This window comes from Manihot esculenta, chromosome 6 (assembly GCF_001659605.2).
Source record: "Manihot esculenta cultivar AM560-2 chromosome 6, M.esculenta_v8, whole genome shotgun sequence".
Lineage (NCBI taxonomy): Eukaryota > Viridiplantae > Streptophyta > Magnoliopsida > Malpighiales > Euphorbiaceae > Manihot > Manihot esculenta.
Window position 1 is genome coordinate 1,837,870 of NC_035166.2, and position 15,058 is coordinate 1,852,927.

At 35.7% G+C, this 15,058-nt stretch overlaps 2 protein-coding genes across 2 annotated transcripts; both read right to left on the reverse strand.

The window, feature by feature from the left end:
• Positions 1-446: 446 nt before the first annotated feature.
• Positions 447-5,854, reverse strand: LOC110617329 (G-type lectin S-receptor-like serine/threonine-protein kinase RKS1). The gene is made up of 9 exons (XM_043957464.1): positions 5,026-5,854; positions 2,524-3,647; positions 2,292-2,426; positions 2,006-2,193; positions 1,674-1,884; positions 1,300-1,537; positions 1,055-1,205; positions 653-943; positions 447-521 (listed from the first exon to the last, which is right to left on the reverse strand). Exons 1-9 carry the CDS (start codon positions 5,703-5,705, stop codon positions 447-449), a joined length of 3,093 nt encoding a protein of 1,030 aa, XP_043813399.1. The 5' UTR covers positions 5,706-5,854.
• Positions 5,855-12,374: 6,520 nt separating this feature from the next.
• Positions 12,375-15,009, reverse strand: LOC122723816. The gene is made up of 2 exons (XM_043957465.1): positions 14,369-15,009; positions 12,375-14,019 (listed from the first exon to the last, which is right to left on the reverse strand). Exon 2 carries the CDS (start codon positions 14,013-14,015, stop codon positions 12,375-12,377), a length of 1,641 nt encoding a protein of 546 aa, XP_043813400.1. The 5' UTR covers positions 14,016-14,019; positions 14,369-15,009.
• Positions 15,010-15,058: the final 49 nt, after the last annotated feature.

The following is a 15,058-nucleotide window of genomic DNA, read 5'->3' on the forward strand; positions in this document are numbered from 1 at the left end:
TATCTGATCAATGGTTCCTCAGCAGTTCTATCAATTAAACAATATCTAAATCTCAATCTCCATAGCAACCACAATCAAAGAGTTCCAGTATGGTCTACAAATGTCTGACAGATACATTTGTAACCGAGATCTTGATTAATTCAGGAAGCCTGGTTTTGGTTCAAGTTGGCAAAGCTTCAACTATCCCAGAAATACTTGATCTTAACTAGACATTTGACAAAACTGATATCGGATATCTCTAAGAAACTCTTCAAAGTCCCATGCATGCCTCACCAGTAACCTTTTGACTTGTGCTGATCCTGTTGAATTTAGCTGAATCGAGTAATCTCTAGTTCATGGATAATCTGCTGATCTTCTGGTATCAGAAACCACTGAAAACCCATCTTCCGTTTCAGCCCAATTTCAATTCCTTGGAGCAGAGTATCTGTCCAGCAATAGAAGCTTTGTCATGTAGTTCTTTCACTTCTATCTTGGATTAAAACCAAGTTTCCTGAATCCAAAACCTGAGGTTTTGCATATACCTGTCACTTCCATCAATAAATTTGTAGATCATACAGGAAATTTCTAATGTTGGTTACTACTACATAGTATACATCACTATACTAAAAATTTATGTAATTCATGATATATTGATCATTCAACGACATACAACCTGAGTAATAGTTTCCTCATCCACAGAATAAAATTCCTTTTGTGTTACTAAGGGGCTATAACTATTACTTGGATTTCTAAAAGTGAAAGGGGGCTGTCTAGGAGAAGGAAGACTAATTTCACTGTTCAACATTACAACAACAGCTGACATGCTTGGTCTTTCAAATGCATCTTCTTGCACACACAAGAGTCCAATTTGGATGCATCTTAATACTTCATGAGCAGAACATGACTCCTTTAGTGATGAATCAACCATCTCCAGTGCTCTTTCTTCTTTCCATAAATGCCATATCTGTAACATCAACATATATTCAACAAATTTTAATAGTTTAGAACATAAGATCCGAAAGAATATTCTATTTGTAATAGTTTACCGAATATTTAGCTTATTATCTTAACTTACTTTTCCTGCCATGCTTAGGTAAGAATCCTCTTGACAAAAGCTATTGTTCTTTTTCCCTGTAACAATCTCTAATAATATGACCCCAAAACTAAAGACATCAGATTTCGTTGAAAACTTTCCAAATGCCACATATTCTGGTGACATGTACCCACTGCATATGAAAAATACAATTTTAAAGTAAGAAAGAATGGTATCCTTAGTAGTGGTTCTATGTGTCTTGCTGCTAAGTGTATAGGTATACTTACAATGTGCCAGCGATTTTGTTCGTTTTTTCTAGACTTTGGTCACCTTTGAAGACTCTAGCTAGGCCAAAATCTGAAATTTTTGGATTCATTTCTTTATCCAATAGAATGTTGCTTGTTTTTAAGTCTCTATGGATAATTCTCAACCTAGAATCTTGGTGGATATATAAGATTCCACGAGCAATCCCGACAATAATGTCAAAGCGTTTTCTCCAATCCAAAATTGACCTTCTTGTTTCATCTGATAAAAAATATTTGCATTTGAATTAGTGTCATTTTAATCAGTCTGTGTCCATGAATCATATTGTTCAAATAGATAGAATTAGATAATTAATGGAACACAATGCTCAATAAAATAGGATATAAATAAGGCTTACCAAAAAGAAATGAGTCCAAACTTTTATTTGGCATGTATTCATAAACTAGCATCGGTTCCTCTCCCTGAATGCAGCATCCAAGAAGTTTCACAAGATTTTGATGTTGAAGTTTTGCAATTAATAAAACTTCATTTTCAAATTCTTCTATTCCTTGACCTGAACTTTTAGATAGTCTTTTCACAGCGATCTCCTGGCCGTTAGACAGTTGACCCTACAATCATGTTTATATGAAGACTTTTTACTCCATGTAATGAAATTTCAAGCCAGCATTCTTTCTGAACTAACACAAGGCCATTACAGTTTTGAGAAATTTGCACATAAGTTGTGTATACCTTATAAACCAATCCAAAGCCACCTTGCCCGAGTTTATTAGCTAGAGAGAAATTGTCAGTCGCGGAAAGTATTGTACTGAGATTGAAATACACAATCTCTGGATAACTCATTCCACCTCCATCCCCATTTTCAATGTAGTATGGATCATTGATTGTATTAAACAATTTTGCATTCCATTTGTTCCTCACTTCCTTAGAAAAAATTACTCCCATCATAAAACAATTTAGTAGTGTAAATATATTTAGAAAGGCACAAAATTGCATAAACAAATAAAGTTTTTCTTACCTGTTTTTCTTTTCTTCTTGAACCACAAATATGCAAATAAAATGATTACAAACCAAGCTGAAAAAATAGATACCAACAAAATAGCCAACAAATGCTTCTTCTCCAGAAATCCATTTGATTTTTGTGTTATTTCAGCTGTGATTGTTCCAAGATAAAAGAGGATAAGGAAATAGTGAAAAGCATGATCATCCATATTGATTTTTCAATTAAATATAAAAACTGATTTTCTTACCTAATTCAAGTGCGTCAACACGAACATATATATCACTTCCTTCAGCTATATCAATTACAGTGTCCATTAATTCACCATACCAAGCCAAGCAACCAGTTTCTTTCCCAGAAAGAGATGTGGATGAATATGCAGAACATGTACAATTCCTCTTGCATTGTAGTTCACAATCAACAGGACTCATATTCAAGCCCAACCAAACTGCTTCTGAAGCATCAGGAACCTTAACAGCTGTTACTTTCACAAATCCTTCTCCCTGGTTGCACAGAGAAGATGATTCTTTCCGCTTCCGAACACACCCACCTGACCCATCCTTCAAAAAATTCCAGTCCCTTGGAGATTGAGGCTCGTACCCGGGTAAACAATCACATTCAAATTTAGGATAAAGATACAAAGGATTACACATGCCATAGGGACCACAATGACCATAAAACTCACACAGATTCTTCGGTGCTGACCGTAATTCCTTCCACTTGCCTTCACTTTCATGCCAGATTAGGTTCAAAACCAATCCTGAATATTCCAACCTTGTTCTTAATATAAGAGAAGCATCAACAGGAAAAAAGGTAACGAATGTCTCTTTTTGGTTGTGGACAAAACTAATGTTGTGTAATACATAATTTTTCCCTGGCCATGGGACAATTCTCCAATATCGCTTTGTACCCTTGTACAAAATGCCTTGAGGTGATCCTTTTAGATTGATGTCAAGCACGTAGTCTCCAGTTCCAGGGTCATCTGCTGATCTCCATGATGTTAAGAATTGGTGAATACCTGTCTCTCTATTCAACCCAAGTTTCATTCCTGGTAATTGAGTATCTGTCGGATAATCAAAGCTTTCCCATAGAACTCTTCCACTTCTTTCTTGGACCAAAATCAAGTTTCCTGAATCCAGGAGCTGAGCTAAACAACAAGTGTCTGTCTTTGTTACTTCCCGTGTGACATTTGCAGACCACACTGGAACTTTTTGGCTATGATTGCTATAGAGAACGAGATTTCCATATTGGTTAACTGAAAGAACTCCCGAAGATCCATTGATAGGATGATTTCTGTTTGCTACCCACACTGCAGTTTGCTCTCGTACTTTGTAATACCAGATTCCAAGATACCTATACTTGGGATTGCCAGGGCTGAAAAATCCAAGCGCAAAATTGTTTTCTTTGGAGATTAGAAGGCTGCCATCTCCAAAGGTTTGATTTATGGCTATGGTAGCAGAAAGGAGTCAGAGTCCTCTAAGCGTCTGGAATACACATGAAAGATGGGAGGGTGACCTAGCACATGAGCGAAAGGTGTAGGAGTAGTCTGAGGAAACAGAGAGCGAACAGATGATGGCGGAAAAAACGGAGTGGACTCAAAGAATGTTACATCCGCAGACATAAGATATCGATTCAGATCAGGAGAGAAACAACGATACCCTTTCTGACGTCGAGAGTAGCCAAGGAAGACACATTTGAGTGATTTGGGATCCAATTTAGTAACCTGTGGACGAACATCACGAACAAAACAAGTACAACCAAAGATATGTGGCTCAATAGGAAATAAAGATTTAGTGAAAAATAAAATGTTATAAGGAATATCACCATGAAGGATGGAGGAAGGCATGCGATTGATAAAAAAACAAGCAGTGGATACAACATCAGCCCAAAAATATTTAGGTACCTTTATTTGGAATAAGAGGGCTCTGGCTACTTTAAGAAGATGCCGATTTTTTCTTTTAGCAACTCCATTTTGTGAAGGAGTGGCAACACAAAAGGACTGATGAAGAATCCATTTTCGTAACAAATAAGATGGAAATTCTCGAGAGAGATACTCTTTAGCATTATCACTTTGCAATATACGGATGGAAGTATTGAATTAGGTTTGGATTTCAGCATAAAATGCACAAAAAATAGAAAATAATTCCGAACGACTCTTCATTAAAAATAACCAACTAGTACGAGAGAAATCATCAACAAAAATAACAAAATACTTAAAGCTAGACTTAGACACAACAGGACAAGGACCCCAAATATCTGAATGGACTAACTCAAAGGGGGACGAAGTCCGTTTATTGACTTGAGACAATATAGGTAAACGATGATGTTTGGCAAATTGACAAGACTCACAATCTAGAATAAACAAAGAATGAAACTGTGGATATAACTTCTTCAAAGCCGAGAGAGAAGGATGCCCCAAACGACAATGAACATTAAAAGGTGTTAAACGCGTGGAGCATACCAGAGATCGAGGAGATCGAGGTAGTTGCTGATCCAAGACGTAAAGACCCTCTGACTCACTCCCTCTATCAAGAATCTGCTTCGTCGAAAGATCCTGAAAAATACAGTGATCAGGAAAGAATGAGACACAACAATTCAATGCACAAGTGAGTTTACTAACGGAAAGCAAATTAAATGTGAACTTAGGGAGACATAACACAGAGGATACAAAAAGAGAAGGGGTTAAATTGACATGAACAGAACCCATGACAGAAGATTTAGTGCCATCAGCAAGAGTAATATAAGAAAGCACGTAGTCTCCAAGACATAATTTGTCCTTGGCCATGGGACAACTCTCCAATATCGCTTTGTACCCTTGTACAAAATGCCTTGAGGTGATCCTTTTAGATTGAGCTCAAGCACATAGTCTCCAGTTCCAGGGTCATCTGCTGATCTCCATGATGTAAAGAATCGGTGAATAACTGTCTCTCTATTCAACCCAAATTTCATTCCTGGTAAATAAGTATCTGTCGGATAATCAAAGCTTTCCCATAGAAATCTTCCACTTCTTTCTTGGACCAAAATCAAGTTTCCTGAATCCAAGAGCTGAGCTACACAACAAGAGTCTGTCTTTGTTACTTCACGTGAGACATTTGCAGACCATACTGGAACTTTTCTGCTATGATTGCTATAGAGAACGAGATTTCCATATTGATTAACTGAAAGAACTCCCGAAGATCCATTGATAGGATGATTTCTGTTTGCTACCCACACTACAGTTTGCTCTCGTACTTTGTAATACCAGATTCCAAGATACCTATACTTGGGATTGCCAGGGCTGAAAAATCCAAGCACAAAATTGTTTTCTTTGGAGATAAGAAAGCCACCATCTTCAATGGTTTGATTTATGGCTATGGTGTCCATAGAAGCAGAAACTGCAAAATGGATGATCATTAGAATGAAGAAAAGAGGAAAACATTTTGCAGCTTCCATGATTGAATTTCAATGATCTTTGCTAATATGGGTGAGCTTTTGAAACTGTTTTGAGGTTTCTGTCTTGATATCTTGGGAAGAAATTATTAATTTATTGTGGTTGTCTTGATATCTTGGCAGTCGTCTTTGGTTACCCGTCGAGCTGTGGATTCGTGTGTCTTGATATCATTCAAAATTAAATCTCTATATAAGATAATTTGACAAAAATACTCTTCAAGTGCCTGTATAAATCCCTGCATAAGATAATTTGACAAGTAGACTATTAAAAAAATTAATTAATGAAAATATATTTTAATTAAAAAATTAAATTATTTAATTTTTATTATAAATCCCTGTATATTTTAAATATTAAAATATATTAGTGAAAATATATTTTAATTTAATTAAAAAATTAAAAAATTAATTTTTATTAAATTAATTTTAATTAATTTTTATTAAATTAATTTTAATTAATTTTTATTAAAAAATTAAAAATTAAAAAATTAAATTATTTATTTTAATTAATTAATGAAAATATATTTTAATTAAAAAATTAAATTATTTAATTTGACAAGTGACTGTATAAATCCCTGTATAAATCCCTGCATTAGACACTTTTCATGGTGATATGGATAGGGTTAAATTTGTTTCTTTAATAATTTTTATTTAAATTTTGAATTGAATTCAAATTTAAAGTATGTTTGATTTAACTGTTAAATAAATAATTTATTTATTTTAATTTATATATATTAAGTTTTTGATAAATTATATTTAATTAGTATTTAAATGTAAATTAATTAATAATGATATATATCAATTTATTATATTAATAAAATAAATATTAATTTATCATATAATACATATAATAATTAAAAATAGAATTTTAAAATATTATTATAATGTTTATCATATAATAATAAATATTAATATTTTAATTAATATATTATGTATTATAATTTTAAATATTTTATTTTAAAAATTATAATTAATAAATTATAAAAGAGTAATATAATTTAAATAAACAATAAAATTAAAATAATTAATAGATAATTGAAAATAATGCGTATCAGCTGTCATTAAAAGCTTACCAAGTGTTTGAATATCTATCCGTCATCAATCAATCATCAGTAAAAAAAGCCTACAGGGTTTGAAATCACATATCATATAATTATATTTTTTAGGAAAAAAATTAAATCAATAATTAAATTAAACTAAAGCAAAAAATTAAAATACTGCAATCAATTTGATTCAACTTTCTAATTTTACAAATCAAATTAAATTAATTGAATAACAAAATCATTCAAGCATCAAGCTTATTATCATCTAAATAAATACCCCTAAAATTAATTCCATTCAATTTCTCAGCTTAACGGAATAATGCAATTAGGTCACAAATTCACAATTAAAAAAAATACTTTTTAAATATATTAATTAAAATATTAAAAAATAATTTAAAATAAAATTTAACATTTCTATTATAAAATTTCAAATGATTTTGCAAGAGTTTTTTTTTTTTTTTTGAAATTTTTTTTTACAAAATAAATTATACCAAACAGAACCCATGTCTGGAACTTGACTAGCTGTTTTTGGAGAAATAGACGAGCATCAACTGATGAATGTGACATCCATCAGCACAGACAATCTTTTCTGTATGGAAAATTTCTCATCCTTTCTTCCTAGTTTATCTAAGTAGTATACAATCTTCAAGGCAAGTTGCTCTGCTTCTTCATCTCGATTCAAATGATATAAAGTCACTGCAAGATGCAACATCGGGAAGGTGATAGATTGATCCTCGGGGCTTACAGTTTTTGCCATGAGCTCCAGACTTATTGTCATACCCATTCTCTAATCTGTAGAGACGAATATGACCCGGAAAACTGACAGAACTTCCTCTAATATTTATACATATAAATACATATAACCTGCTATAATTTCCAAATAGAAAACTGATGGTGGATCTAGCCAATCCACAATATATTTACAAAAAATAAAATACATTCTTCATTGGGCTGTACAATCTATACATGATCTATCCAAAGTACAAAAAGAAATTACAAAAGACCTAGGATTGGTTCGACCTCCTCTAGACTCTGAGTGGATGATGTGGAAGGAAAGACTAAGCGGATCACCAAAAAGGAACTGAAATAGTAAAAGTATAAGGGTGAGTACAACATACTCAGTGAGCGGATAAATAAATAACAAAGGGGAAAAGATAAGGTTTAGGTATTTAATAGTACCATATAAATAAGTCAGCTGAATAAATACAATTTAAGTCAATCAAAATAATTGTGAAAAATAGAATCCACATACACTCATAACATGTTCCCTGCAGATAATGCTGGCATCTCAGGTGTAATAAAATAATGACAGCCTGAGAGCAATGCTGGTATCTTAGGCTCTATGATGACAAATTTGGTGATCATACACATGTGTAGAGCTACCCCAAAGGGTGACCAACTGACATACGCCCCAAAGGCTATCTGTATATCAAGTGTTGGGAGAGTCGAACCTTAGACCTTTCAAGGCTACAGGATGCACTTTCCACCAGGCTAAGCCTTGGAGTGCAAATATAAATTAACTTTATCCTTTCCCAATTTAAATAACAGAAAAATATCAATGTTATATATTTATCCACTCACCAGTACTGAGGATAGAATAACCTAGGTCGCAGGAGCACCCCTATTGTCTATTCTGGACGCTGGATCCTCTTCTAGAATTAAAAAGAAAAATAATATATCAAATAATAAATAAACATTCTAGGATGAAAATATAAAATGTAAAATACAAAATTTTAAATATATTTTTATATATATTTTTAAGAAAATTTCAGCAGTATTTCAGCATAGCTAGACCTCCCAAAATTACACAAACTCAACAAAAGTACTCAATAATGTATTTAGATCAATCTATGAAAATCATTAATCCAAAAAGAAATATAAAACCGTCAATGGATCTAACTAAAACATAACCCATTTTTATCCTCAAATCACAAAAATCACTATTAAAAGGTAGAGAAAATAAACTATATCGCAATAAATCGAATAAAGGGAATAAAACTTACCTACCCAATTTTGGAACCTCTGGAAGAAAATATTGAATTTTTGAGCAGAATATAGATTTAAAATAGGATCTAGCAGTCTATGGGTTGATTGGGTTGAGAGGGAGGAGATTTGGATTAAAGAGGAAATTTTTTTTTTTTTTATAAAAACAGAGCATTTCTATCGCCTTTGCTTCTCCCCACGAAGACGAAGGCTCTGGTTTCGGGAAGGAACCAGAGCCTTTTAATGTTTTAATTGTTTTTTTTTTTAATTTTTTAATTAATTATTTATTTATTTTTAATAATAAGAATTATATATACATATTTAAAAGTTATGGGCCTTTTCTTTTTTTTTTTTTTTCCTATGGGCCAGATATGATAATTCTCTCCTCCTAAAAGAAATTTCGTCCTCGAAATTTACATACCTGGTGAAGGGAATAAATGTGGAAATTGAATTCGCATATTCTCTTCTTTTTCCCAGGTAGCTTCTTTGGCAGAATGGTTACTCCATCGAACTTTAACCAGGGGTATTATCTTACTCCTTAGAACCTTCTCTTCTCTGGCAATGATCTCGACTGGCTCTTCTTCATATGTTAAATCTTCCCTCAACTCGATAGGTTGTTTCTGGAGAATGTGGGAAGAATCACTTCTGTATCTCCTTAACATGGATACATGGAAGACATCATGAATCTGAGATAGCTCTGGAGGTAGTGCTAAACGATAAGCAACTGGGCCAATTCTCTCTAAAATCTCATATGGTCCGATGAATCGCGGACTCAATTTCCCACGTTTGCCAAAACGTACCACCCCTTTCCAAGGAGAGATCTTCAGAAATACTTTGTCGCCAACATTATATTCAATATCCCTTCTCTTCAGATCTGCATAACTCTTCTGTCTGTCTTGTGCTGCTTTTAATCTACTTCTGATCATCTGAATTTTATCTGTAGTGTGTTGCACTAATTCTGGACCTTCTAATTGTCTTTCCCCTACCTCATTCCAACACAATGGTGTTCTGCATCTTCTCCCATACAAAGCTTCATATGGAGCCATGCCGATACTCGAATGATAACTATTATTATAAGAGAACTCCATTAAATGCACATACCTATCCCAACTTCCTTTACACTCCATCACACAAGCTCTCAGCATATCCTCCAATGTCTGAATAGTTCTTTCTGATTGACCATCAGTTTGAGGGTGAAAAGAAGTGCTAAACTTCAACTTAGTGCCTAAAGCATTTTGCAAGCTAGGCCAAAAACGAGAAGTGAATCTTGGATCTCTATCTGAAACAATAGAGACTGGAGCACCATGGAGTCTTACAATCTCACTGACATAGATCTCTGCTAACTTGTCTAAAGAATAATCCATCCTAACAGGAAAAAAGTGTGCTGACTTGGTTAACCTATCAACTATCACCCATACTGCATTATGTCCACGCGAAGTACGAGGTAACCCTGAAACAAAATCCATAGTAATGTGTTCCCACTTCCATTCCGGAATAGGGAGCGGTTGCAGCTTTCCTATTGGATGTTGATGTTCTGTTTTAATCTATTGGCAAACTAAGCATGTGGACACAAAGTCAGCTACTTCTTTCTTTATGCCTGGCCACCAATAGTTTTCTTTAAGATCTCTATACATTTTTGTACTGCCTGGATGCATAGAGTAAGCAGAACAATGGGCTTCCTCCATAATCTCTCTCTTCAAACTTCCCACTCTGGGTACACATAGTCTATCACCAAACCTTAAAGTCCCATCCTCCCTTAGAGAAAAGTCGGTACGGGTGCCATCTCTTACTTCATTGCTGATTTTACTCAACTGCTCATCTTGATTTTGGACTTCTCTGACTTTTTCTATCAATACTAGTCGAACTTTAAGAGTTGCTAACAATGCTCCTGCATCATCCACTGCTAGTTCTACCCTTAAGGATCTGATCTCTAGGAACAAAGGAAGTCGAACTGTTTTGAGATAGGCCAAATGACTAAAGAACTTGCGACTAAAGGCATCAGCTACCACATTAGCTTTACCTAGATGATATTCAATAGTACAGTCGTAGTCCTTAAGTAACTCAATCCACCGTCTCTGCCTTAAATTCAACTCCTTCTGTGTAAGAAGATACTTCAAACTCTTGTGATCTGTAAAATTCTGGCAAGTCACGCCATAAAGATAATGCCTCCATGTCTTTAATGCAAACACAACTGCAGCTAATTCCAGATCATGGGTGGGATAATTTAATTCATGTGGTCTAAGCTGTCTAGAAGCATAAGCTATCACCTTCCCATGTTGCATGAGTACACAGCCTAAACCCTTGTGAGAAGCATCACTATAAACCACAAATCCATCTGTACCTGAGGGTAGGGTAAGAACTGGGGCTGATGTGAGACATGTTTTAAGCTTCTCGAAACTCTCTTGACATTCATCTGTCCATTCAAACTTTGCATTCTTTCGAAGGAGCTTAGTCAATGGTGCTGCAATGATGGCGAAATCCTGAACAAAGCGACGATAATACCCTGCTAAGCCCAGAAAACTTCTAACCTCTGTAACATTAGTTGGAGGGTCCCAATTGACTACTACTTCAATCTTCTTAGGTTCAACCAAAACTCCATCTGCTGAGATAACATGTCCCAAGAAAACCACCCGATCCAGCCAGAACTCACATTTGCTCAATTTAGCATATAGTTGCTTATTCCTCAAAATTTGCAGTACTATCCGTAAATGCATCTCATGCTCTTCCTTGCTACGAGAATATACTAAGATGTCATCAATAAACACAATAACAAAACTATCCAAGTAGGGCTTAAACACCCTATTCATGAGATCCATAAAAGCAGCGGGTGCATTAGTTAACCCAAAAGGCATAACGAGGAACTCATAATGCCCGTAACGAGTTCTGAAGGCTGTCTTAGGTATTTCAGACTCCTTGATCTCCAATTGATGATACCCAGACCGCAAATCAACCTTAGAGAATACTTTAGCACCTTGGAGTTGATCAAAAAGATCATCAATGCGGGGTAAAGGATACTTATTTCGCACAGTAACTCGATTCAATTGTCTGTAGTCAATACACAATCTTAAGGAACCATCCTTCTTCTTCACAAATAGCACAGGGGCTCCCCAAGGTGAAACACTGGGTCTTATGAAACCTTTATCAAGTAGCTCCTGCAATTGTGCTTTTAACTCTTTCAGTTCTGCCGGAGCCATTCTGTATGGTGCCATAGAAATAGGAGCTGTACTTGGATTTAAATCAATAGAGAATTCAATCTCTCTATCTGGAGGCAACCCAGGAAGTTCTTCAGGAAATACATCAGGAAACTCGTTTACTACTGGTATATCCTCCAATTTAGGTCCTTCTAGGTTACTGTCCACCACATAGGCTAAATATGCTTGACAACCCTTCCGAAGCATCTTCCTAGTGGTCATGGCGAAAATCACATAAGAAGGAAGTAAACGCCTCTCCCCAAAGAAAGTGAACTTGGACCCTTCTGGACTATTAAATACCACTGATTTCTCAAAGCAATCTATTGTGGCATGATGACGGGATAACCAATCCATACCTAGGATGACATCCAGATCTTGTAGACACAAAGGAATCAGATCCACTAACAACTCATGGTCGCCCAACTTAACAACACAATCCCTATACACATGTTCACATACTACAGAATCCCAACTAATCCACAGTCTAAGGGTTTTAATTCTCTATTAGCATGCTCAGAGAAGGATTGAGATATGAAAGAGTGAGTGGAACCAGGATCTATAAGAATGTACGCATCTTTATTAAAAATAGTTAACATACCAGTCACCACCTCTGGAGATGCTCGTGCCTCCTGCTGTGTCATAGCAAAAACTCTGGCTTGAGTGCGAGGTCTGCCAGGTTGCATCATTGGTCTAGGCTGAGAAGATGAAGTAGCTCCACTGGCTTTGCTTGTACTTGGTCCAACTTGTGCCGTGGGTACTCCCTGTGATGGTGTCATACCATACTTTAGATTCTGAGATGCCACTGACCCTTGCTGAGAACCACTGTCTTTGGCTATCAGCAATGGACAATCTTTCTTAAAATGCCCCGAAGAGCCACATTCAAAACAACCCCTATCGAATTTTCTGCACTCCCCAGCATGATATTTACCACAGGTGGCACATTGAGGAAAATGTCTCTTCCTTTGCTCAAACCCAGAATTATATCCTTGCCCACGTGTCTGTGCCCCAAAGGAACTACCCACTGGTTGTGCTACTGAACTCTGACTAGATTGTGGTCGAGCAACCTGCTGCTCTGTGTTAACAAAAGAACCTCTACCACTACCTCTGTATCCCGCTTGGGACTGAAATGAACTGCTCCCTCTCTTAGCTGGTCTTTCTCTGAACCCCTGTGAACCCTGCATATGTTTTCTACTCATCCTCTGCTCATACTCTTTTTCTTCTTGCTTAACTTTCTCAACATTCAAAGCTGCTTCCACCAACTCTCTGAAATTATTACCTCTGAACCAGGTCATAGATGATCTGATATTAACATGTAGACCCTGTCTGAATCTGTCACATTTAGCTTTCTCAGAAGGCAGTATGTCTGAAACAAAGCAATAGAGGTCTTCAAACTTGTCAACATACTCTCTTATTGAGAGGCTTCCTTGAAACAACCTGAAAAAGGCATCCTGTTTCCCCTTCCTGTAACTTTCTGAAAAATACTCCTGGCGAAATTCATATATAAATTGATCCCAAGTCAGTCTGACTCTATGTCTGCGACGAATGCCATCAAACCAACCATCAGCTTTACCCTGAAGCAATCCATGTATATTATCTACTTTATCTGCATCAGTCAACTTCATTAATTCAAACACTTTTAGCACTTTCTTTAACCATTTATCTGCAATGTCAGCATCAGAAGAACCCTCAAAATCATAAGCTCCCAAACATCTAGTACGATCCACTATCTCCCACGGATCTCTAGGTTTGGCTGTAACAGCTACTGTAACAACTTGTGCCACAAAAGCACCCAGGTCTGCATTTATCTGAAAAGGATGGGCTGGTGCTACAGGTGGAACAAAAGGTGGAGCTGCAGGTGCGACAGGAGGTGCAACTGCAAGTGCTGAAGGAAATGATGGTGCAGTCGAATATGCCCCTGATTCAACACCATGAGAAACAGAATCTCCCTGTCCTTCTCTGCTCTCAGATAAATCATGATCTGCCACCCCTTCTAGAGGTGGAGGTGTAACTATAGGATCCCTATGAGGTCGACCAATATCAGCTAATCTAGCTGTACGAACGCCACGGCCCCGATTTCTAGTACCTACTCTGGGCGGCATTGTCCTACAAACGAAAATACGAGAAGAATTATGAGAATATAATTAAGAATACTAACTTGAGGAAAGTCTATAGAATCTATAAACCTAAGCTCTGATACCAAAAATTGTCACACCCATTCTCTAATATGTAGAGACGAATATGACCCTGAAAACTGACAGAACTTCCCCTAATATTTATACATATAAATACATATAACCTGCTATAATTTCCAAATAGAAAACTGATGGTGGATCTAGCCAATCCACAATATATTTACAAAAAACAAAATACATTCTTCATTGGGCTGTACAATCTATACATGATCTATCCAAAGTACAAAAAGAAATTATAAAAGACCTAGGATTGGTCCGACCTCCTCTAGACTCTGAGTGGACAATGTGGAAGGAAAGACTGAGCGGATCACCAAAAAGGAACTGAAATAGTAAAAGTATAAGGGTGAGTACAACATACTCAGTGAGCGGATAAATAAATAACAAAGGGGAAAAGATAAGGTTTAGGTACTTAATAGTACCATATAAATAAGTCAGCTGAATAAATACAATTTAAGTCAATCAAAATAACTGTGAAAAATAGAATCCACATACACTCATAATATGTTCCCTGCAGATAATGTTGGCATCTCAGGTGTAATAAAATAATGACAGCCTGAGAGCAATGCTGGCATCTTAGGCTCTATGATGACAAATTTGGCCCAAGAGCTAATAAAATACTGGTCATACACATGTGTAGAACTACCCCCAAAGGGTGACCACCTGACATACGCCCCAAAGGCTATCTTTATATCAAGCGCTGTCCCAAATACAGTATAAATATATATCATGCTGAAAATAAATCACCTGTCATCAAGGTGTTATCTGTTTGGTGCATATACAGAATGTAATCGGCTATTTATTCAGCTGTGCTTTGAATTCAATGTTCATTTATTCAAGAAATATAAATTAACTTTATCCTTTCCCATTTTAAATAACCAAAGTAACTATACACATATACATATATTAAAAAAAATATCAATGTTATATATTTATCCACTCACCAGTACTGA

What these genes read in the sequence shown, in the direction of transcription:
- LOC110617329 (XM_043957464.1), bottom strand. Translation starts at nt 5,705, where the DNA reads ATGGAAGCTGCAAAATGTTTTCCTCTTTTCTTCATTCTAATGATCATC. An exon ending in GCTTTGGATTGGTTTATAAG is followed by an intron (nt 1,885 to 2,005) that starts GTATACACAACT and finishes ACATGATTGTAG; the next exon opens with GGTCAACTGTCTAACGGCCA. An exon ending in TTTGGACTCATTTCTTTTTG is followed by an intron (nt 1,538 to 1,673) that starts GTAAGCCTTATT and finishes ATTTTTTATCAG; the next exon opens with ATGAAACAAGAAGGTCAATT.
- LOC122723816 (XM_043957465.1), bottom strand. Translation starts at nt 14,015, where the DNA reads ATGCCGCCCAGAGTAGGTACTAGAAATCGGGGCCGTGGCGTTCGTACA.